General features: G+C 38.7%; 1 protein-coding gene across 2 annotated transcripts in view; it reads left to right on the top strand.

The window, feature by feature from the left end:
* ATAD2 (ATPase family AAA domain containing 2) overlaps window positions 1–25,785 on the top strand; it is a 96,684-nt gene that overhangs the window by 34,222 nt on the left and 36,677 nt on the right. The window contains exons 5-15 of one of the 2 annotated variants that reach the window (XM_054497487.2): window positions 1,514–1,662; window positions 9,435–9,484; window positions 10,277–10,442; window positions 10,774–10,876; window positions 11,125–11,212; window positions 12,080–12,295; window positions 12,933–13,050; window positions 21,352–21,459; window positions 23,339–23,447; window positions 23,688–23,803; window positions 25,300–25,474. In XM_054497487.2, the coding sequence (XP_054353462.2) occupies window positions 1,514–1,662; window positions 9,435–9,484; window positions 10,277–10,442; window positions 10,774–10,876; window positions 11,125–11,212; window positions 12,080–12,295; window positions 12,933–13,050; window positions 21,352–21,459; window positions 23,339–23,447; window positions 23,688–23,803; window positions 25,300–25,474 (1,398 nt within the window). The remainder of the gene's footprint in view (window positions 1–1,513; window positions 1,663–9,434; window positions 9,485–10,276; window positions 10,443–10,773; window positions 10,877–11,124; window positions 11,213–12,079; window positions 12,296–12,932; window positions 13,051–21,351; window positions 21,460–23,338; window positions 23,448–23,687; window positions 23,804–25,299; window positions 25,475–25,785) is intronic. The other variant, XM_063669060.1, reaches the window with a different exon arrangement.

Below are 25,785 nucleotides of genomic sequence, written 5' to 3'. Positions count from 1 at the left end.
TGATCCAAGGACTCAAATATTTGGTGTTTTTTTCCTAAAGCACTGCCTGTTTTTCTAAACTGATCAGTTTTCAGAGTAGTAGGGCATAGAATTATAGAGTTGTTAGGAACCTTTGACTTTGATTTCCATCTTTGGTTTGTTTGTTTGTTTGTGATGGAGTCTTGCTCTGTCGCCCAGGCTGGAGTGCAGTGGCATGATCTCTGCTCACTGCAACCTCCGCCTCCTGGGTTCAAGCGATTCTCCTGCCTCAGCCTCCCAAGTAACTGGGATTACATGCACGCGCCACCAGGCCCAGCTCATTTTTGTATTTCAGTAGAGATGGGGTTTCAAAATGTTGGCCATGGCCAGGCTGGTCTCAAACTCATGACCTCAAGTGATCCACCCACCTCGACCTCCCAAAGTGCTGGGATTACAGGCATGAGCAACCATGCTTGGCCCTATCTTTTTTTGTTTGTTTTGTTTTGTTTGTATTTTAGATACCTTTGACTTCTAATGTGAAAATACTCTATATGATCTCAGAGCGGTGTATGAACTTTGGAATACTTTATGACAGAACCTCTAGCTCATAAAGCAGCCCATTAACTTAGCCTCTAGTCTATTTATTGTACTAAAATGAAGTTACATAAAGCTGTATGGTTTTTACAACAGATTAACATACTTAAACAGTTTTGTTTTGTTTTGTTTTGTTTTGTGGCAGGGTCTCACTCTGTTGCCCAGGCTGGAGTGCAGTGGTGCGATCACAGGTCACTGCAACCTCCACCTCACAGGCTCAAATCATCCTCCCACTTCAGCCTACCAAGTAACTGGGACCACAGGTGTGCTCCACCATGCCTGGCTAATTTTTTTGCAATTTTAGTAGAGATGGGGTTTTGCCACGTTGCCCATGTTGTTCTGGAACTTGTGAGCTCAAAGCCATCCACCTGCCTAGGTCTCCCAAAATGCTAGGATTGCAGGCATGAGCCACCATGCCCGGCCCCTAAACAGTTTTTTAATTCAACTGTTGCATTGTGTGTGTTAAACTGGGCAAAATATACAGTAATAACTCTTTTTCATTGTTCAAGCCAAAATTATAATTCTGATGGACCAGTTATTTTGAGGTTGCTGCTGGTGGTTTGTTGACAGTATTTTGGTGAGTCTGTATCTTTCTTAGGTCTTTCTAACTTCTATAGCCTTAAAATAAATGAGTACCTACTATAATAAACTATTACAACTTTTTGTCAGTGGTGGAAAACTTCACTGTCTAGACTACTTTTTATAAAGTGGTTGTGAACTACTTGTTTTGAAGTATAAACCAGTAAATCTTATATTAGCTGCTTCATAGACATTGCTGATACTTGTTTATCATGAAATGGTTATTCTAGATACTAACTTGTAGTTTCTTGGGGAGATGCAAAATGATTCTGCACAAAAAGCAGTTTTTACTAACTTGTAATCAGAGAATACTCTTTGGAGGAATTTAAATTGGGAGTTTTGTAAAGAAAAACTTAGATGGCTTTCTTAATTTTTCTTAAAGGATGGGTCATCAGTTAAGGAAGTTGAAACCTACCACCAGACACGTGCTTTAAGATCTTTGAGAAAAGATGCACAGAATTCTTCAGATTCTAGTTTTGAGAAGAATGTGGAAATAACGGAGCAACTTGCTAATGGCAGGCATTTTACAAGGTAATACAAAATGGTTGAACACTAATTCAAAATAGTTTTAAAGCAGTAATTTAGGATTTGCTTTAATTTTTGAAGTGTATTTTTGACTGGTCATCAAGGTTCCAGGGCTATAAAATGTAGTTTATTTGAAAATAAATGATCACAAGTGAGTATTACTAAATTAAAAATCAATATGTGGCCGGGCACAGTGGCTCACACCTGTAATCCCAGCACTTTGGGAGGCCCGAGGCAGGCAGATCACCTGAGGTCAGTAGTTCGAGACCAGCCTGACCAACATGGAGAAACCCCGTCTCTACTAAAAATACAAAAAATTAGCCAGGAGTAGTGGCGGGCGTCTGTAGTCCCAGCTACTTGAGAGGCTGAGGCAGGAGATGGCGTGAACCCAGGAGGCGGAGCTTGCAGTGAGCTGAGATCGCGCCACTGCACTTCAGCCTGGGCGACAGAGCGAGACTCTGTCTCAAAAAAAAAAAAAAAATACAAAATTAGCCGGGCATGGTGTGGCGCATGCCTGTAATCTGAGGTACTCAGGAGGCTGAGGGAGGATAATCACTTGAACCCGGGAGGTGGAGGTTGCAGTGAGCAGAGATCATGCCATTGCATTCCAGCCTGGGCAACAAGAGCGAAACTCAGTCTCAAAAAATAATAATAATAATAATAATAATACGTGGCCGGGCGCAGTGGCTCACACCTGTAATCCCAGCACTTTGGGAGACCGAGGCAGGCAGATCACGAGGTCAGGAGTTTGAGACCAGCCGGGGCCAATATGGTGAAACCCCATCTCTACTAAAAATAAAATTTAAAAAATTAGCTGGGCATGGTGGCGTGCACCTGAGGTCCCAGCTACTCGGGAGGCTGAGGCAGAAGAATCTCTTGAACCCGGGAGGCAGAGATTGCAGTGAGCCAAGATCGTGCCACTGTACTCTAGCCTGGGTGACAAAGCAAGACTCCATCTCCAAAAAAAAAAAAAAAAAATTAATATGTACACATTCATGCTTTTATTATTCAAAGATGATATCTGTGATACATATGAGTACAGCTAACAAGGTTAGCTGACGTAGGATCTGTTCTCAGGTATTTGAGTATCTAAAGAGACCTTTTGTGACTATAACTTAGCTTGTGGTTTATGGCTCCACTTCATAGTCTATAAAAAGCCTTCATTCATTGTAGTTCTGTTTCTGATTGCTTGCTATAAAGTTTTTTATCAATTCTGAGTCATTTATGAATTTCTATGTGTTGGTGTATTTCTAAAGCAGTCTGTACGTACGGTTTTTTTGGTTTTGTTTTTAGAAGAGGTGGCGTGAAACCCATTTTAAACTCAAGAAATCAGTTTTAATGGATTAGGTAGTTTGGCTAAATTCATGGAACTGGAATATCTTTGGTTCAGGGCGAAAAGCCCCAATTAGAGTAAAATTTGTTTGATGAAATAATTGTTTTGGCTGGGCACCGTGGCTCACACCTGTAATCCTACCACTTTGGGAGGCCAAGGCAGAAGGATCACTTCAGTCTGGGAGTTTGATACCAGCCTAGGCAACATAACGAGACCCTATCTCTACAAAAAATAAAAATAAAAAAATTATCTGGGCATGGTGGCGCACACCTGTAGTCCCAGCTACTGTGGAGGCTGAGGCAGGAGGATCACTTGAGCTGGGGAGATGAAGGCTACAGTGAGCTATAATCATGCCACTGAGAGTGAGACCCTGTTTCAAAAAAAATGAAAGAATCATTTTTATATTACTTCTTCTCATAAATAAACAATTTGTAGTGACTTAGAAGACTGAAATCCTCCTGCTCTTAAATGGAATTTCGATTCTTTTTTGTTGTTGTTGTTGTTGTTGTTGTTGTTGTTGAGATAGTCTTGGTCTGTTGCCCATGCTGGAATGCAATGGCGTGATCTCAGCTTACTGCAACCTCCGCCTCCCAGGTTCAAGTGATCCTCCTGCCTCAGCCCACCTAGTAACTGGGATTATAGGCACGCGCCACTATGCCCAGCTAATTTTTGTATTTTTAGTAGAGATGAGGTTTCGCCATGTTGGCCAGGCTGGTCTCGAACTCTTGACCTCAGGTGATCCACCCACCTCAGCCTCCCAAAGTGCTGGGATTACAGGTGTGAGCTACTGCGCTGGCCTAGAATTTTGATTCTCTTATTTTGTATACCATATTTTCTAGATAAGCAAGATTATGCCCTTTTCAGTTTTTAATTTTTTTCTCAGCTATTTCATCATTCTTTTAATACATATTTTTTAATTTGCATCTTATCCATTATTTATGGAGTGTTTTATATTGTATTTTGTGAAATCCATAGTATCAGCAATTACATGACAGTGTTTATGGGACACTAAAAAAGAAAAAACACTGACAGTAAACTGTGAGGTGCCATCAGTAAGACACATTCCAATTTCAGAGATGTTAAAATGGGGAGAAACGTACAACTTTTAGAATCGATGAAGTACAATATAAACCAGCCCGATATTTCTGAAATTTGAAGTCTTAAGGTTTATTCTTCTGGGGTGAGGTAGTGGTCCATTAACTGTCTCTGAGAACTTAAAATTGTTTTTGATGATCTGAAGAAAAAAATAAACATTTTAGGCCCCCTAAATTGTTACCTTATAGAGAATTGCCATAAAATTTGAGGCCATACATTTGTGTTTACAGTTGAATTGGCATCAAGTAGTACTACTTTAGTTATCTTAGATTAGTGAGATAAGAACAGAATCAGACCTGAATGCATAAATGATGCGTCTGCTTCTGTATGAAAGGCAATATGATGTGGTAGCATGACATACTATTTAAATGAATGTTTGGCACATTTCCAATAAAGAGAAGTGGATGAGTTGCCCCATCATGGTACACAGCAGTATATATAGCAAATATGATACACAACATGCCAAACTCGAGAGAAACTGATAGCAGTCAATACCACATTCATACACCAAATGGTTATTTCATTTTAGCAAAACCCCTTATTACATTAATATTTATTGATGGTTTTATAGTTTTATTTGTATAAAATTTATAGATGAACTTCTATTTAGTTTGGTTTACATAGTCATACAAAAAAATTAATGTTGGAAGTCCTGTTTTTACCTTTAAAAGGATCTGTACATTATTCAAGTTTATAAAACATTGTTTGGCTTTATGTTAGAAAGGTCTTAAGAGAGATAATAAATGCTTTTGATCTGGATTTAAAGAGGAATGACTTGGTATTTTTAATTAGATTACTTCTAAAATATATTGAATTTCTATCCTTTTTATTAATTCTTTTTTTCTTTTTGAGAATATTGCCTTGGTCATGTAGTGGCATGATCATGGCTCACAGTAGCCTCAACTCCCCAGGCTCAAGTGATCCAGTGGTCCTCCCACCTTAGCCTCCCAAGTAGCTGGGACTACAAGTTTGCACCACCACACCTGGCTCTTTTTTTTTTTTTTTTTTGAGACAGAGTCTCACTCTTTTTGCCCAGGCTGGAGTGCAGTGGCGCCATCTTGGCTCACTGAAACCTCCGCCCCCTGGCTTCAAGTGATTCTCCTGCCTCAGCCTCTGAGTAGCTGGGATTACAGGCATGCCCTACCACACCCAGCTAATTTTTGTATTTTTAGGAGAGATAGGATTTCACCATGTTAGCCAGACTGGTGTAGAACTCCTGACCTCAATTGATCTGCCTGCCTTGGCCTCCCAAAGTGCTGGGATTACAGGCGTGAGCCACCACGCCCTGCCTCGTTGTTAAATTTTTTGTAAAGATGGAGTCTCACCATGTTACCCAGGCTTGTCTTGAACTTTTTTGGACTCAAGCAATCCCCCTGCCTCAGCCTCCCAAAGTGCTGGGATTACAGGTGCTAGCCACTGTGCCTGGCCATATTAATTATTTCTTAATAACAGCTTTATTGAGATATAATTTATACACCATACAATTCACAATTCTAAAGTGTACAATTCCATGGTTTTAGTGTGTGTATGTGTGTGTGTGTGTGTGTATGTATTTTTTTTGGGATGGAGTCTCGCTTTGTTGACCAGACTGGAGTGCAGTCTTGGCTCGCTGCAACCTCTGCCTCCCAGGTGCAAGCAGTTCTAACTCAGCCTCCCGAGTAGCTGGGATTACAGTCATGTGCCACCATGCCCAGCTTTTTTTTTTTTTAGACAGAGTTTTGCTCTTGTCACCCAGGCTGGAGTGCAATGGCACAATCTTGGCTCACTGCAACCTCCGCCTCCCAGGTCCAAGAGATTCTCCTCCCCCAGCCTCCCGAGTAGCTGGGATTACAGGCGACCACCACCACATCCAGCTAATTTTTCTATTTTTAGTAGAGACAGAGTTAGACCATGTTGGTCAGGCTGGTCTCGAACTCCTGACCCTCAGGCGATCTGCCCATCTAGGCCTCCCAAAGTGTTGGGATTAGAGGCATGAGCTACTGCACCCAGCCTAATTTTTTTTTTTTTTTTTTTGAGATGGAGTCTTGCTCTGTCGCCCAGGCTGGAATGCAGTGGCTCAATCTCGGCTCACTGCCACCTCCGCCTTCCAGGTTCAAGCAGTTTTCTGCCTCAGCCTCCCGAGTAGCTGGGATTACAGGTGCCCGCCACCATGCCCGACCAATTTTTGTATTTTTAGTAGAGACAGGGTTTCACCATCTTGGCCAGGCTGGTCTTGAACTCTTGACCTTGTGATCCACCCGTCTGAGCCTCCCAAAGTGCTGGGATTACAGGCATGAGCCACTGTGCCCAGCCACTAATTTTTGTATTTTTAGTAGATACGGAGTTTCACCATGTTGGCCAGGCTGGTCTTGAACTCCTGACCTGAGGTGATTCACCGGTCTTGACCTCCCAAAATGCTGGAATTACAGGCATGAGCCACTGCGGCCGGCTCAGTACTTCTTATTGTTGAATAAGAGTCAATTGTATTAATATACCATGTTTTGTTTATTCATTCATTGGTTGGTGAGCATTTGGATTGTCTACTTTTTGGCCATTATGAATAATGATATGAATGTAGGTATACACATTTTTATGTGGAGGTAGGTGTCAGTTCTTTTGGGTATACACCTGGCAGTGGAATTGCTGAGTCAAATAGTAACACTAACATTTTGAGGAAGTAGCATACTTTTCCAAAACATTTACAGCATTTTACATTCCTACCACCAACGTATGAGGGTCTCTACATCCTCACCAACACTTGTCATAGTCTGCCTTTTTGGTGTTCGCCATTTTAACAGGTGTGAAGTATCTCACTGTGGTACTGATTTACCTTTCCCTGATGGCTAATAATGTTGAGCATCGTTTTATGTGCTTATTGGCCATTCGTATGTCTTCTGTCAAGAAGATTTCCTGTACAAAAATCCTCTCCCTACATTCAGGTGATTATTACAAATAGTGATGATTATTTTACATAATGGTAACATCAGTATCTGTTTGCATAAGGCTTATATAAAAGAGCCTACCGTATTTCTGAGTCCTTTTTCATATACTTTTCCTGTTTCTTTTTCACTGTTGTCAGCATGCCTGACTATAGAAATCTCTTTATTTCCTTCCTTTCCATTCTTTTTTTTTTACTCTTTGTTTTCAATCTACTTGAGGCTCAAAGACCAGAGGATCAAGATTGTTAGAAAAAGACAGAAAGATATGAGTAACTGTGTCATGAGGGCAGGATCTACATACTTACTTACTTGATCCTGGGGTTCTTAACTAGGGTCCAGTGATTAGGTATAGTCTTCGCAGAGGGTACACAAAACCTCTGAAGTAGTGTTTAAACTTGTGTATACCGTAGCTTTCATCAGATTTGCAGCGGTTGACAAAGTCCAGCTGCATATTTTTGTAAATAGTTTCCTTGGAACACTGCCATGCCCCTTCATTTTGTATGTGGCTCCTTTCACGCTATAATGTTAGGTAGCTGTGACAGAGGAGACTGTATGGTTTACAAGCTTAAAATATTTAGTGCATAGCAATTGAAGGAAAAGTTTACCAACCCTTGAAAGGTTGGTTTCCTCCTGCAGGCAAAAAGAAGGCAGTAGGGGTGAGTGGTTCAGAAAAATAGTGCTTTAGTCATTCTGTTTCTAGCATCTGAAAGGGGCCTGGTTTATAAAATGTATAGACCTACATGGTGTGAAGGGAGGAGCCTTTGAAGAAACTACGCCTTTACCTGTAGGTGGACTACTCAAAAGTTTGTTTGTTTGTTTGTTTTTGAGATGGACCCTGTGCTCTGTCACCCAGGCTGGAATGTAGTGGTGCAATCTAGGCTCACTGCAGCCACTGCCTCCCAGGTTCAAGTGATTTTCCTGCCTCAGGCTCTTGAGTAGGTGGGACTACAGGCACCTGACTGGTTTTGTTTTTTGTTTTTTTTTTTTAACTGGAGATGGGGTTTCACCATGTTGGCCAGGCTGGTCTTGAACTCTTGGCCTCCCAAAGTGCTGGGATTACAGGCATGAGCCACTGTGCCCAGCCAAAAGTTTTTATTTTCTTCTTAATTCTTACCTGTCTTCCAAGAGAGATGAGGAATTAATGATGACTTACTTTGTTAACGAGAATATATAAGTTAACTCATCTGGGAAAGATGGTTTTATTTTACATTAAGTTGTAATATTTGAAATTCCACATATAAACCAGCCCACTTGCAAATGGCTTGATACATAGGTTGATTAACAGATGCAGCCTAAGGATGGAAAATTGAGTCACTAAAAACGAATTAATGGCACATACTGTTTTGCCTAGTAGATTTTTTTTTTTTTTTTTTTTTTTTTTTTTGAAGCAGGGTGTCACTCTGTTGCCCAGGCTGGAGTGCAGTGGCACGATCTCGACTCACTGCAAGCTCCGCCTCCTGGGTTCACGCCATTTTCCTGCCTCAGCCTCCTGAGTAGCTGGGACTGCAGGCACCCGCTACCATGACCGGCTAATTTTTTTGTATTTTTAGTAGAGACGGGGTTTCATCCTGTTAGCCAGGATGGTCTCGATTTCCTGACCTTGTGATCCACCCGTCTCAGCCTCCCAAAGTGCTGAGATTACAGGTGTGAACTACTGTGCCTGGCCTATTTTTTTCAGTATATTTTCAGTTCTTAGGTATCTTAGTATTTGTTCTCCAGGCTGATTTAACTTTTTGTCTTGTTTGTAGTATTATGGAATATAAGAAATACAGTTATGTCAGTTATAGCCAGGTATGGTGGCTCATGCCTGTAATCCTAGCACTTTGAGAGGCTAAGGTGGGAGAACTGCTTGAGGCCAGGAGTTCAAGACCAACCTGGACAAAAAAGCGAGACCACCCCCCATCTCTACAAAAAATGTTGAAAGTTAGTGGCCGGGCACGGTGGCTCAAGCCTGTAATCACAGCACTTTGGGAGGCCGAGGCAGGCGGATCATGAGGTCAGGAGATCGAGACCATCCTGGCTAACACGGTGAAACCCCATCTCTACTAAAAATACAAAAAATTAGCCAGGCGAGGTGGCGGGAGCCTGTAGTCCCAACTACTCAGGAGGCTGAGGCAGGAGAATGGCGTGAACCCGGGAGGCGGAGCTTGCAGTGAGCCGAGATCGCGCCATTGCACTCCAGCCTGGGTGACAGAGCAACACTCCGTCTCAAAAAAAAGAAAAAAAGTTAGTTGGATGTAGTGAGGTGTGTAGTTCTACCTACCGGGGAGGCTGAGGTGGGAGGTATTGCTTGAGCCCAGCAATTTGAGGCTGTAGTGAGTCATGATTGTGCCACTGCACTCCTGTTGGACAACAGAGTGCGATCCCATCTAAATAAATAAAAATAAAGTTATGTCAATTATTTTGAATTAATCTAATTTTTTAAAATATAGGCAGTTGGCCAGACAGCAGGCTGATAAAAAAAAAGAAGAGCGCAGAGAAGGTAAGTACTGTTAAAGGCATTTCACATCTTAAAATGTTTACAGATTTACAGGTTTCTTGAGGTACATACAATAAATTTTACATGTTTAAAGTATATAATTTGTTAGGTTTTAACATAAGTATATGCCATGAAGCCATCACTACAGTAAGATAGTGAAGGTAGTTATTACCCCCAAAAACTTCCCCGGGCCCTTTTATAATTCCTGCTGGCTCTTCTAGCTTCTCTCCTCACTCTTTGACACTACTCCCCACCAGATTCCTGAGCAAATAATTTCATTGGAACATAGCCATGACCATTCATTTTAGAATCTGTTCTCTGTTATTATGGCTTAGTTTGTATTATCTAGAGTTTTATGTAAATGGAATCATACAGTATTTATTCTTTGTTTGGCTTCTTGCACTCATCATAATTGCTTTGAGAATCCATGTGGTCACTTTTTTGTTACTGAGTAGTATTCCATTATATGGATATACCACAATTTATCTCTTCACCTTTTGATGGACTTGGGTTGTTTCTGGTTTGGGGCTATCACAAAGCTGCTTTGAACATTCATGTACAAGTCTTTGTATTACATATCTTTCCTCTTTTCCTGGGAGTAGGTGGACTCAATCTTATGGTAGATGTATGTTTTAACTTTATTTTTGTTTTCTAATGTTTTTAAGAAAGCTAAGTTTAAGATACTGTAATTTTGTTACATGGAAGTATAGCTTTTCAATTGTTCATTTTAGAATTGTTTTATAAATACTATTACTTCAAATGTTTCTATTTATTTTTATGTATGCATTTGTGAAGACAAAGTGATTCCAGTTACTCGGTCACTGAGGGCTAGAAACATCGTTCAAAGTACAGAACACTTACATGAAGATAATGGTGATGTTGAAGTGCGTCGAAGTTGTAGGATTAGAAGTCGTTATAGTGGTGTAAACCAGTCCATGCTGTTTGACAAACTTATAACTAAGTAAGTAAAAATTCCTTAGATCAAGATGATTTATCTGTCAGAGACTTTTTGTTGGGGAGGAATCATGGATTTCAACCAGCCCAAACATTTAATGCATTCTACTACATAAAGCATAGAGGAGAATGATTATCAGAGGTCTTTGTGACAATTCTGTATATGTCTCTATTCTTGGAAAGAAATTTTAAAATATTTTTATACAAATAAATCAATGCTTCTTATAAAAATATTTAAAACCCTAGTGCCAAAAGATTGCAATGGAAGAAAAATAAAGTTTTTAAAATTCTGCTACTCTTTTACAATTTTCACTTATATTTATATCTTTTTTTTAAAGCACTGCTGAAGCTGTACTTCAAAAAATGGATGACATGAAGAAGATGCGTAGACAGCGAATGAGAGAACTTGAAGACTTGGGAGTGTTTAATGAAACAGAAGAAGTAAATATATTCTTCCATTAAGGGAATGATTTAATAATATCCAGTTTAATTTTTTTTGTAGTACCTAATCCATTTTTGGTTAAACATCACTTTTTCCAGCATTTATTTGATCAGTCATTAGTTACTGCTGGAAATGTAAGAGTTTATGGCTGTAAATATCTTCATTTTAAACAAGATTGGAGGATCCAACTTAATTTTTTTAATAAATAGATTCCAAATGTTAATGGCTTTTATTTAAACATTTTTAGAGCAATCTTAATATGTACACAAGAGGAAAACAGAAAGATATTCAAAGAACTGATGAAGAAACAACTGATAATCAAGAAGGCAGTGTGGGTTAGTCTCTTCTCTTGTTCTGTCTTCTGGGATTGAATTTAAGAACTTTTTATTTAGTAGAAAATAGCCTTTTTATTTAGAAGGTGTGACATTTATGATAGTTTGTGAGAGAGCAGAGGATTGGTAACTTAAAAGTGGGGACAGGGGAGAGCTTAAAAGGATAGTATGTTTTGTTTGGGAAAGTAACTGAAATCAACAATCTAAAGCCAATAATATTGGTCTGTTTATGTAATACATCCGCTATGGACAACACACTGTATATCTTTTTTAATTTAAAGGTGATTAAAATTATGTTTTGCTATTCCATTTAGGACTTATTACCATAATCTATTAGAACTTATCTTAAGTGAAAATCAGTTTTCTGAAATGCATTTTAAATGTTTGGTGAGCATGTTTTACCATAATCATAAGTAGATTGAGTTATGCAGCATGTAACTCCATGACAGCCAGATGGGCTGGGTGAAATGTCAAACTTAAGTTTAGAAAGCAAAAGCTTAATGAGGAAATTTGAAAACTTGTCAAAAAGTTATGTTAACTTGGAAGCTTAAGTTTAGTCACCTACATTAATGAAATTCATAGAAAGACTATAAATTTTAGTTTGGTGCTTGCTTAACAGTAGCCTTCAAACTTCTTTCTCTGCTTCCTTTTTTCCTTCCTTGCATTTTTCTACAGTTTTTTAATGTTGGAAAAGAATTACAGATTCTTCCCATGAACAATCTAGGAGTAGATAAGTTTGTTTGTTGTTTTTTTTTTTAGGAATAGATAAGTTTTTAAAAGGGTGGATCTTTCTCTCCCAACTCACCTATGTTAAAAATTGTTAACATTTTGCTGAGTATCCTTCTGGAAGTAAGTATCTCTTAATTGTAGAGTCATCTGAAGAGGGTGAAGACCAAGAACATGAAGATGATGGTGAAGATGAAGATGATGAAGATGAAGATGATGATGATGATGATGATGATGATGATGATGATGATGATGATGATGAAGATGATGAAGATGAAGAAGATGGAGAAGAAGATAATCAGAAGCGATATTATCTTAGACAGAGAAAAGCTACTGTTTACTATCAGGCTCCATTGGAAAGTAAGTGCTATACATACTCTTTCCAGGAGATGTAATTATATTAGCTTTATATTCCTGTTTCTCCTCTGTTATTCTTGTCTTTTTGGTATTTTTCATATTTTCATTTTGTTGAATACGCATTACTGTTGTCTTTACCTATCTTAAGTTTGTAACAAATAATTTCTCTGAAGAAAGTTAAATGTTTGCCTTGACCAAAGCAAATAATTGGGCTATTTTTGAATTTTATATCTGTCTTTATTTTAGTTTGCACAGCTTTCTACTTAATTTATTTTGTCAGTTTGTTTAGAGATAGGACTTCTTTTGATTTATGTTAATATTATACCACAGTACTTGTGAGCATTAACATACAAGGCTGATAATCACCTGTTACACATCTCTACAGTCACGATGGTTGTTTATGGCCTGTGTGTGTTTTGGTTGGTTGGTATCTGTGCTGTACATGTTATCAGCTGCAACCCTCTGGACATAAATGACTTAAAATATGAACAGCAAAATATTCCATAGTAGATATTTACTAGTACTTCATGGAAGGCAATAAGCACCTTTGTAAGTATTTAGATGAAGAGCAAAATTATCTTCATACATATTTATACGCCATATATATATATACATATATATATATATTTCTTTTTTTTAGAACCTCGTCACCAGAGAAAGCCCAACATATTTTATAGTGGCCCAGCTTCTCCTGCAAGACCAAGATACCGATTATCTTCCGCAGGACCAAGAAGTCCTTACTGTAAACGAATGAACAGGTTTGGTTCTGATATAGTGATTGATTTATGACAACATAATTGTTTTTGTGTTAGGGCTGGACTCTAGACTTTCAGGATTGGGTGTATTAGGATAAAATTCTAGAATTGTGTATTTGGGAGAGCTTAGTTTCTATGCCTTTAGTAGTCTAATCCCCAGTACCACTAACTAGTTTTTGCTTTTGCTCCCACTAATAGGAAGTGTTAGTAACTACCATAGTAAGGTAGTTTATTCCATTTTCTCACACTTTAATAATAGAGCAACCTTAGACTCAGGGTTTACTTTAGTCCTGGCTCTGTGTTAAGCATTTTACATAGATTGTTTCATTTAATCTTCACATTAAGTTAGAATATAGGTTTAGTCTTTTCTTTGCATACTATCACAGATGCAATTTCCTACCATGTCAGATGTTCTAAGCTACATGGCCTCTAGACTTTTCATGACTCTGTTTATCTTTTTCTGGATCCATTTTATAATTTGTTCCTCTTCTGTTGTAGGAAACATTTGTTTTCTTTGACTATTCAATATTTGTGGATTTCTTTTCCTTCTACATCCCAACAGTTGTTGCTTGTTGGTCAAATTTAAGTCCAAAGAGATAATTCTTCTATTTTTATTTTATTTATTTATTTTGGGGGAGGTGGGGGCGGAGCGGAGTCTTGCTGTGTTCCCCAGGCCGGAGTGCAGTGGCACGATCTTGGCTTATTGCAACCTCTGCCTCCTGGGTTCAAGCGATTCTCCTGCTTCAGCCTCCCAAATAGCTGGGACTACAGGTACCTGCCACTACACCCAGCTGATTTTTGTATTTTTAGTAGAGACGGGTTTTCACCACATTGGCCAGGCTGGTCTCAAACTCTTGACCTCAAATGATCCACCCACCTCAGCTTCCCAAAGTGCTGGGATTACAGGTGTGAGCCACCACACCCGGTCAAAGAGATAATTCTTGATACTTCCTCATCAATGCATTGGAATAATTTGGTAGTTCATGAATGAGAGAGAAGACTAAGAAACCAGGAAAAAAATTTTATTTGTATGGGAAATGGTACTTTTTTCCCTTAATATTAGAATTTTCTCAGAAGTAAGACCAAAGCCTTAGGATATTTCAATTATTTGAACAGTTCTTGGAAGTTTTCTCCTAAAACAGACCATCTGATCATGTTTTGGTCATGGAAGGCAGCACCTTTATAAGTGCTGAAAGTTAATTTCTTTTAGGAAAAATAAAAAATACTATTTGTATCCCTAGGTCTTTTCATTTCATTGTAAGAATCACAAGTGTACACCTAGATTTCTTATTTCATCATCCTATTTCACATGACCAGGGTCCAGAAAGATGGAGGATCGGGAAGACAAACTCAGTCTCTCAGGGCTTCTCAAGATTAATTGCACTTGAAAGGAGGCTGCACGTCAGTATTCTCACAGGCCCCTTAGAATGTAAAGACCTCTATTTTGGTGGTGAAATGTAATGATCTTCAGAAAAGGAGAGGAAGGTATAGTGTTCCCTAGAATCCCCACCACCACCAGGCACAGGACCAAGGCACTGTTATGGTTACCTAACTCAAGGAGTGGATCTCTGTTTGATCCAGCAGTACTAAGAGGGTGGCAGCTACTTTGGGATCTTATTTCTTCTCCTGTTTTGTTTTGTTTTGTTTTGTTTTGTTTTGTTTTGTTTTGTTTTGTTTAAGAGGAAATCTCACTCTCTCGCCCAGGCTGGAGTGCAGTGGCGGGATCTCGGCTCACTGCAACCTCCGCCTCCTGGGTTCAAGCGATTCTCCTGCCTCAGCCTCCCGAGTAGCTGGGATTACAGGCGCCTGGCACCATGCCCGGCTAACTTTTTTGTATTTTTAGTAGAGATGGGGTTTCACCATATTGGCCAGGCTGGTCTCAAATTCCTGACCTCAGGTGATCCACCCTCCTTGGCCTCCCAAGTGCTGGGATTGCAGGCGTGAGCCACCATGCCTGGCCTCTTCTCCCATCTTTAATGAATGTATGCTTCTGAAAGTAACATATTTGTTGGTTGACTAACTCTACAGTTACCACCTACAATGTATGTATCTTGCAGAGGGTAGTTTTTTTTTTTTTTTAATCCCTTTGATGTTCATGAGTTTCCATATTTGGTTCACAGTGTCTAGTCTTCTCCTGTGGAAAATGCCTCACATCGTTGAGTAGCTCCTTGTTACAGGATTTTTTTTCTCCTCTAATTATTTGGGTGTTTTGTTTTGTTTTGTTTCTGACTTTTTTTGTTTTTTTGAGACAGTCTCGCCTGTTGCCAGGCTGGAGTATAGTGGCGCAGTCTCAGCTCACTGCAACTGCCGTCTCCCGTTTTCAAGTGATTATCCTGCCGCAGCCTCCCGAATAGCGGGATTACAGGCCTGTGCCATCGTGCCTGACTAATTTTTTTTTTAAAGGTAATGTTACCTTTGAATTAGGTAACGTAATAGCACAATTGCATCACTAGTATTTCAGTATATTCTGTATCTTTTGTCAAAGAACTAGAACTGGCAAGAAGTTGAAGTTCTTGGTTAGATTTTTTTTTTTTTTTTTTTTTTTTGAGTCGGAGTCTCACTCTGTTGCCCAGGCTGGAGTGCAGTGGTGTGATCTCTGTTCACTGCAAGCTCTGCCTCCCGGGTTCACGGCATTCTCCTGCCTCAGCCTCCCGAGTAGCTGGGACTACAGGCGCCTGCCATGACACCCGGCTAATTTTTTGTATGTTTAGTAGAGACGGGGTTTCACCATGTTAGCCAGGATGGTCTCGTTCTCCTGACCTCATGATCCACCCGCCTCAGCCTACCAAAGTGCTGGGATTACAGGCATGAGCCACCGCACCCGGCCGAGTTCTTGGTTAGATTCAAAGTGCTGGTCAAGTGTTTGTGGGTGTCAGATTTTTAATTGGCTTTCAGTAAAATGGAGATTGGGGGATGAGCACATGTAGACAGATATGTGTGTTTAAAATGTTCTTTATTTTATTTTTGGTTTTTGTTTTTCAAATTTAGGAAACATTTTCCTATGAAAATGGATGATACTGACTTGCCTCAGCCCCTCTTTTCCTTTTTTTTTTTTTATTTCCGTAGGTTTTTGGGGAGCAGGTGGTATTTGGTTACATGAGTAAGTTCTTCAGTAGTGATTTGTGAGATTTTGGTGTACCCATCACCCAAGCAGTATACATTGAACCCAACTTGTTGTCTTTTATCTCTCACTCCCTTCCCACTCTTTCCCCCTGAGTTCCCACAGTTCATTGTGTCATTCTTATGCCTGTGCATCTTCATAGCTTAGCTCCCACTTATTAGTGAGAACACATGGAACATACGATGTTTGATTTTCCATTCCTGAGTTACTTCACTTAGAGTAAGTCTCCAATCTCATCCAAGTAGTTGCAAATGCCATTAATTCATTCCTTTTGATGGCTGAGTAGTAGTCCACTCGATTGATGGGCATTTGGGTTGGTTCCACATTTTTGCAATTGCAAATTGTGCTGCTATAAACATGCGGGTGGAAGTATCTTTTTCTTATAATGACTTATTTTCCTCTGGGTAGATACCCAGTAGTGGGATTGCTGGATCAAATGGTAGTTCTACTTTTAATTCTTTAGGGAATCTCCACACTGTTTTCCATAGTGGTTGTACTAGTTTACTTTTCCACCAGCAGGGTAGAAGTGGTCACTATATACACACCAACATCTACTATTTTTTTATTTTTTTTATTATAGCCGTTTTTGCGGGAGTATCACATTGTGGTTTTGATTTGCATTTCCCTGATCATTAGTGATGTTGAGCATTTTTTCATGTTTGTTGGCCATTTGTGTATCTTCTTTTAAGAATTGTCTGTTCATGTCCATAGCTCACTTTTTGATGGGATTTTTTTTTCTTGCTAATTTGTTTGAGTTTGTTGTAGATGCTAGATATTATTAGTCTTTTGCCAGATGTATAGATTGTGAAGATTTTCTCCCATACTGTGGGTTGCCTTTTTACTCTGCTGAGTCTTCCTTTTGTTGTTCAAATGCTCTTTGGTTTAATTAAGTCCCACCTGTTTATCTTTGCTTTTATTGTTTTTGCTTTCGGGTTCTTGGTCATGAAACCCTTGCCTAAGCCAATGTCTAGAAGGGTTTTCCTGATGTTATCTTCTAGAATTTTTATATAGTTTCAGGTCTTAGATCTAAGTCCTCAATCCATCTTGAGATGATTTTTGTATCAGGTGAGAGATGAGGAACCAGTTTCATTCTCCTACATGTGGCTACCCAATTATCCCAGCACCATCTGATGAATAGGGTGTCCTTTCCCCACTTTATGTTTCTGTTTGCTTTGTTGAAGATCACTTGGCTGTAAGTATTTGATTTTATTTCTGAATTCTCTATTTCTGTTCCATTTGTCTATGTGCCTATTTTTATACTAGTACTGTGCTGTTTTGGTGACTATGGTCTTATAGCGTAGTTTGAAATCAGGTAATGTAATGCTGCCAGATTTGTTCTTTTTGCTTAGACTTGCTTTGGCTATGTGGGCTTTTTTGGTTCCATATGAATTTTAGGATTGTTTTTTCTAGTTCTGTGAAGAATGATAGCTGGTATTTTGATGGGAATTATGTTGAATTTGTAGATTGCTTTTGGCAATATGGTCGTTTCCACAATTTTCATTCTACCCATCCATGAGCATGGGATGTGCTTCCATTTGTTTGTGTCATCTGTTATTTCTTTCAGCAGTATTTTGTAGTTTTCCTTGTAGAGGTCTTTTGCCTCTTTGTTTAGGTATATTCCTAAGTATTTTATTTTATTTTGCAGCTATTGTAAAAGGGGTTGAGTTCTTGATTTCATTCTTAGCTTGGCCACTGTTGGTATATAGTAGACCTACTGCTGATTTGTGTACATTAATTTTGTGTCCTGAAACTTTGTTGGATTTTTTTGTCAGTTCTAGGAGTTTTTTGCAGGAGTCTTTGGGGTTTTCTAGGTGCACAATCATATAATCAGCAAACAGACAGTTTGATTTCCTTTTTACTGATTTGGATACCCTTTTATTTTTTTCTCTTGTCTGATTGCTGTGGCTAGGACTTCCAGTACTGTGTTGAATAGAAGTGGTGAGAGTGGGCATCCTTGTCTAGTTCCAGTTCTCAGAGGGAATGCTTTTAACCTTTCCCCATTCAGTATTATGTTGGCTGTGGATTTGTCATAGATGGCTTTTATTACATTGAAGTATGTTCTTTGTATGCCGACTTTGCTGAGAGCTTTAATCATAAAGGGATGCTGGATTTTTTTGAATGCCTTTTCTGCATCTGTTGAGATGATCATGTGATTTTTGTTTTTAATTCTGTTTATGTGGTGTATCACATTTATTGACTTGAGTATGTTAAACCATCCCTGCATCCCTGGTATGAAACCCCCTTGATCATAGTAGATTATCTTTTTGATATATTGTTGGATTCGATTAGCTAGTATTTTGTTCAGGATTTTAGCATCTATGTTCACAGGGATGTTGGTGTGTAGTTTTTTTTTTTTTTGGTTATGTCCTTTCCTAGTTTTGGTATTAGGGTGATACTGGCTTCATAGAATGATTTAGGGAGGATTCCTTCTTTCTCTACCTTGTGGAATAGTGTTTACAATGTCTTTAAACTGAAGTAATGACCTTTCTACAGTATAGCGTAATTGCTAAGAACCTGGGCCCATGACTAGGACTGTCTAGGCTTGGAGCTCAGCTCTACTAGTTTTTAGTGGCCTTTGGCAAGTTACTTAACTCTGTTTCAGTTTTTTTTAATCTGTAAAGTGAGGATAGTAGAACCTATCTCATAGTATTGTGAGAATTAGATGAGTTAATACATGTAAAGCATTTAAAATAGTGTCTGCCATACATTAAGTGCTATATGTATTTGCTATTATAACTGTAGTTTGATGTTTAAAAATAATCTCCATTTTGCAAATCAAATGTCAGAAATTTCATGTTGGTCCACAGGTTGTGTTATTGTTTGCTTTTAACTTTATTGGTTTATGAAATAAAAAACTGGAAATCATCAGTATGGTAATGTATAGAATGCAGATTTTTTGAATAAACATATAGGCTTGAATTCTGACACCATCAATGACTAATTCTGATATTTTGATTAAATTATTTAACCTGGAAGCCACACTGGCCCTAACTGTAAATTGAGCCTACTAATAATCCACTTTCCCAAAATTTTAATAAAGATTAAATACTATATCAAGTACATGGTACAGAAAGCAGTCAGTTAATGTTAGTCTTTTTTATTAATTGGGAGGTTAGTCTGAATTCTGTGACTACATAGTGAGTTCACATAAAATTATGTGAATACATTAAAGTCTAATATTCATGGTAATAATGAATAAGTTAGTTTTTCATATAAAATTGCAGACTTGTACTGGATATAATAATTTTAGTTTCAGGCTGATCACAAAGATGGTCTTGGGTGTATTTGAGTAGGTGAATGGGTGAAAGATTATTTTCTCATTTATTTCTGTGTTTCCACAACCCCTTATCCAAAACCCTTGGAAAACCATTTGTGTTTCAGAATTCAGACTTTTTGGCTGGATTTACAGATAACACACAACATATGTAGTATGGCAACATTAACATCTCTAGGGTCTCCAAGCCAGCACTGTGTAGTCAAATATATTAATAATTCTGTAGTAAAACATATGAATAATCATAGTAAGTGGGACAAAATAGAAACTAAAAACTACCTTGTACTATGTCAGGTTATGATTTGCTGCAAGTGAATAATGGAATAACTTCTTTTCAGAGTTTTTTTAATATATGTTTCTGGAACTACATTATGCAGATAATAGATTGTGAACCTTTTATATTTTTGGAAATACCTACTTACCATCATTGCACTCTGACTCAGAAAAGTTCTAGACCCTGAGCAAGTAGAATAATTAAAGTTCTTCCCAACCAGACTCTTTGTTTTTTCTGAGTCTTTTGCAACCATTCAGAGGTAGAAGTGATTAAAAATTTTCTTGTCTATTTGTAATACCTGGCATCTTATTTAATATTACCAACCAGCCTAAGTATTTGATAGTATTTTTTTCTTTTTTGTGAGTAAGAAAACTTATGGGTTGAGTAACTCATCCACATTTACACAGCTGTTAAGTGACAGTTGTGAATTTACAGTGGATGGTATACTGTTGATAAAAGGCCATCTTATTCGTCACTGTTTCCCAGCATTTAAAAAGTCTTTCTTGATGCCCTTTTGTTTACATAAAATCTCATGTCCTTCTTTTAAAATTGTTTGATATTTTAGGCTGGGCTTGATGGCTCACACCTTAATCCTAACACTTTGGGAGGCTGAGGCGGGCGGATCACAAGGTCAGGAGTTCAAGATCAGCCTGGCCAACGTGGTGAAACCACATCTCTATCAAAAACAAAACACAAAAGTTAGCTGGGCACAATGGCGCGTGCCTGTACTCCCAGCTGCTCGGGAGGCTGAGGCAGGAGAATTGCTCAACTGGGACCCAGGAGGCAGAGGTTGCAGTGAGCTGAGATCACGCCACTGCACTCCAACCTGGGCTATAGAGCAAGACTTTGTCTCAAAAAAAAAAAGAAATTTGATTTTTTAAAGTAGGTGATTTCCTCCCAAATGTGAATATTATGTATAGTATAATATTGAAAATAGTTTCAAATTACAGCCCCAAATGCTTTTTTTTTTTTTTTTTTTTAAATAGAGGCAGGGGCTTGCTTTGTCACCCAGCAGGCTGCAGTGCAGTGGTGCAATCATGTCTCGCTACAGCCTCGTCCTCCCAGGCTCAAGCAAATCTCCCACCTCAGCCTCCTGAGTATCTGGGACAACAGATGTGCTACAACCATACCTGTCTAAGCTTTTTGATTTTTAGTAGAGACCAAATCTTGCCAAGTTGCTCGAATGATTTTTAGTGGAGACGAGGTCCCGCTACGTTGTTCTTGAACTCCTGTCAAGTGATCCTTCCCCCTTGGTCTCGTGAAGTGTTGGGATTACAGGTGTGAGCCACCACACCCAGCCCCAAATATTCTAATACCCTCTTAATCCCACCTTTCTCTTCGAGAATAACTGATTTATATCAAGACTAAGAAGTCACCCTGCCTTCTCCTGTCTTCATGAACATTTGATATTCAGCTCTGCCACAGTCTTTAGTCTTTTTTCTTTTCCTCTCAGTTGTTTAAGCCTTTTATTCCGTTTGAAATATTCAACCAACAAAGTTTATGTCAGTGGGTCAGCAGATGTATTAATTTTATGATAAACCTTTTTGGAGCATTAGATATTTCTGATGCTTTTCTTATGCCTTTTCTTTTTCCTGCCCTTCCTTATCATGATTTCAATTTTGTTTTTTACTTTAGGCGAAGGCATGCAATCCACAGTAGTGACTCGACTTCATCTTCCTCCTCTGAAGATGAACAGCACTTTGAGAGACGGAGGAAAAGGAGTCGTAATAGGGCTATCAATAGGTAAGTGCCATATCGATGCCTTTTTAAACTAGCAGATACATTTTTTAAAAAATTGCTAGGAAAACAGAATAATTTGGGTATAAGTATAGGCTGGCTGATAAAAAGTTGCACAACAGGTTAATGTATAAACTAGAATGCTGTCTTGTTAGAATTATCTACAGTTGAATCAGAATAACAGGTTAGAACATATGACTGATTTCTTGACAATTTTTTTTTTTTTTTTGAGACAGGGCCTGGTTCTGTTGCCCAGGCTGGAGTACAGTGGCGTGATCTTGGCTCACTGCAACCACCACCTCCCGGGTTCACACGACTCTCCTGCCTCAGCCTCCTGAGTAGCTGGGGTTACAGGTGTGCATCACCACACCCGGCTCATTTTTGTAGTTTTAGTAGAGATGAGGTTTCGCCATGTTGGCCAGGCTGGTCTCGAACTACTGGCCTCAAGTTATCCACCCGCCTCAGCCTCCCAAAGCTTTGGAATTACAGCTGTGAGCCACCATGCCTGGCCCGCTTGCCAAATCATTATATATGGCCCACAGTGGTTCTGGTCAAACAGTGACTTAAGGAAATAACCTTTTCTTTTCATTTCATGTTTTTTTGTTTTTTTTTTTTTTTTTGCTTATAATAATGATAAGTTCTGAGGAACTCTTAAGGAAAATGGAAGGCTTTACTCATTTTATAACTCCTTGTAGTGTAAGTCCACATAGACTAACCAGCTTATTTGATTTTCCCAGTAATTATTTAAGGGAGATAGAGCAAGGATTATTTACATTTTACAGATCTGGTTGAGTAAGTGAAAATGCAGTGCTTAGGTGCTTGGATTCTTTTTTTTTTTTTTTCTTTTAATAGAGAGAGGTTCTCACTATGTCACTCAGACTGGAGTAGAAGTTAGGCTGGTCTCGAACTCCTGACCTCAAGTGACTTGGCTGGGATTACAGGCATGAGCCACCACACCTGGCCATAACTATTTCTGAATATTTTTGAAAGTAGTTAGGGAACTTCCAGCCTGTCCAGCATGGTGAAACCCTGTCTCGACTAAAAGTACAAAAATTAGCCAGGTGTTGGTGGTGCACACTAGTAATCCCAGCTACTCAGGAGGCTGAGGCAGGAGAATCGCTTGAACCCAGGAGGCGAAGATTGCAGCGAGCCGAGATCACACCACTGCACTCCAGCCTGGGCGACAGAGTAAGACTCAGTCTGAGAAAAAACCCAAAAGACAAAACAAAACAACAAAAAAGGAAGTAGTTAGGGAACTTGCTTGAGAGGATTGATGTTGGATCCAAATGCTGGTAGACTGCGAATATTTTTTCTGAGAGGTATTATAGCAGAGTTGTTATAGGTCTGGAGAGAGACCACTTGTGTTTGATTCCTGGCCCTGCCATTTACTAGTTGGGTGATCTTGGACAAATCAGTTAATCTTTCTATGTCTTGGTTTTGTTTTAAAATGGGGAAAATAATAATACCTTCCTCATAAGACTGTTGTGAGGATTTATTGACTTAATCCGTGTAAAGTACCTAAAACTAAAACAGTGTCTGGCCAATGGTAAATACCCTGTCTATGTTAGACACCTCCATTAAAATGTAGGTTAGTACTGTCTGATTTCACCACCGTGAATCACTTTACAGTGCCTGTGGCATCTTGATATTTTTATTTGACTATATGTCTTTAATTTCATAATAAAGCTTCAGATATAAATATTTCTGACACTTAAGTTCTGGACCTATTACAGAAAATGAGGAAATTAAAATACATATCTTAAGATTGCTCCAGTTGAAATTTAGATTTCTTTTTTTTAACTTAAATGTTTATATTCAAACATGGAATTTGGCAAGGAGGGTGAGTTGATGGGTTTGTGTGGTTTTAAAAAATCTTTTTAAATAGGTGCCTCCCACTAAATTTTCGGAAAGATGAATTAAAAGGCATTTATAAAGATCGAATGAAAATTGGAGCAAGCCTTGCCGATGTTGATCCAATGCAACTAGATTCTTCAGTGAGTACTCTGTTTTGAAACATATGCTTGAACTATAATGTGCTTTGTTTTAGTTTTAAAGTTAAAAAAAGGAACCAATGATTTTTCTTTTTAGTCAAAACTCTAACCTTTACAGACGTCTTTTGTTAATCTTCAGGTCACAATTAAGATATTATTACTTCATTGACTGTGTATGGTGTGGGGTGACATTTTAATCTGGACTCCAAATCTAAAAATGTACATGTTTGCTTCCATTACCAGGTACGATTTGATAGTGTTGGTGGCCTGTCTAATCATATAGCAGCTCTAAAAGAGATGGTGGTGTTTCCATTACTTTATCCAGAAGTCTTTGAAAAATTTAAAATTCAACCCCCAAGGTAATTTAATTATATTTTTAATTTTAGCTGAAAATCTTTGCTATTCTTGCTTCTTGTAGTTCTTATACCTTGCTTATTAACCCATTTTTAAGCGATAGTTCCCTTTTCCCTTTTCATTATACAACTTTTCTCTCTGAATCACCTTTATAGAAGCAGTAATTTAAATAAACTTTTAAAAATTAGTAAGCTTTCCCCCCATCATAAAAGTAATATGCCGGGCGGGGCGCGGTGGCTCATGCCTGTAATCCCAGCACTTTGGGAGGCCAAGACCGGTGGATTACCTGAGCTCAGGAGTTCGAGATCAGCCTGGGCAACGTGGTGAAACCCCGTCTCTACTAAAATACAAAAAATTAGCCAGGCCTGGCAGCATGCGCTGAGGCAGAATTGTTTGAACCCGGGAGGCGGAAGTTGCAGTGAGCTGAGATTGGGCCACCGCATTCCAGCCTGAGCGACAGAGCGAGACACCATCTCCACAAAAAAAAAAAAAAAAAAAAAAAAGTAGTGTACCATATATCAATCACAGGTAAACACCGGTAGCTTTTAAATTAAATTTTGTAATTTAAAAAATTAGAAAGTGGCCAGGCACGGTGGCTTACGCCTATAATCCTAGCACTTTGAGAGGTCGAGGTAGCTGGATCACAAGGTCCGGAGTTCAAGACCAGCCTGGCCAACATGGTGAAACCCCGTCTTTACTAAAAATACCCAAAAAATTAGCTGGGCATGGTGGCGGGTACCTGTTGTCCCAGCTACTCGGGAGGCTGAGGCAGGAGAATTGCTTGAACCTGGGATGCAGAGGTTGCAGTGAGCTGAGATCGCATCACTGCACTCCAGCCTGGGTGACACAGCAAGACTCTGTCTCAAAAAAAATAAAAATAAAAAATAGAAAGTGCCAGGCATGGTGGCTCACACCTGTGATTCCAGTGACTTGAGAGACTAAGACAGGAAGATTGCTTTAGCTCAGGAGTTTGAGGTTGTAGTGAGCTATGATCATGCCACCGCACTCCAGCCTAGCTGACAGTGAGACCCCATCTCTAAAAATAAGTCAGAAAGTTATTAATATTAAATAACATTTACTTCTTACAGGAAATGTTGGAAGTGCCTAGTTAAAGTAATTTAGTAAATTAAAAACAAATTTCTTGAATTTTCTTTCACATTTCTTCTTCCTTACAATATACGTTTTCCCCCATACAAATTGAATTATATGATTGTGATATGTGATTACATATGCAAGGTAAGATAATATGATGAACATGATGAATGAATTGTTAAACTATTTCAAATAGAGTTTTATTTACAGTTTCAATATTAATTTTACAGTATCAGTATTAACTCCCAGGTTTTAAGTTGTGCTTTGTGGCGTGAAACTGTACCATAATTCAGTTGTCTTACACATTTTAATTTTCTAATTAAATGAATCATGAAATTGGTTTCTAATTTTTGTTTTAAAAGTCTGCTTTTTAAATGTAATACTAAAATGTTAATGTATTGTTTTACAGAGGTTGTTTGTTTTATGGGCCACCTGGAACTGGAAAGACTCTGGTTGCCAGAGCACTTGCCAATGAGTGCAGTCAAGGGGATAAAAGAGTAGCATTTTTCATGAGGAAGGGTGCTGATTGTCTAAGTAAATGGGTAGGAGAATCTGAAAGACAGCTACGATTGCTGTTTGATCAGGTATGATATTCACATTTTATATATCTGGATAGTTCTGTAATCTAGGCAGATGTGTGTGAGGATTAGATAAATCTTACATTTAATCAGTGTTCTAAATAAACCCAGAGGAATTAGACTAAATATGTCATCTTTCTAGATTATTTTCTTTTATATGTCGAGATGACACTGACCTACAGTGAACAGTTTTATAGTAAGAAGGGAAAGAAATAATTGGATCTTAGTTCTTTGGAGTCTTAGGTCTCATGCCTAGGAAGAGAGTGGTAATCTCATTTAGAGAGATTGTAGTAGTGAATTATGGCTCAGTATGGGAG

Source organism: Pongo pygmaeus, chromosome 7 (assembly GCF_028885625.2).
Source record: "Pongo pygmaeus isolate AG05252 chromosome 7, NHGRI_mPonPyg2-v2.0_pri, whole genome shotgun sequence".
NCBI classification, from domain to species: Eukaryota; Metazoa; Chordata; class Mammalia; order Primates; family Hominidae; genus Pongo; species Pongo pygmaeus.
Note: the sequence above shows the minus strand (reverse complement) of the source record. Positions and strands in the feature narration are given on the sequence as shown.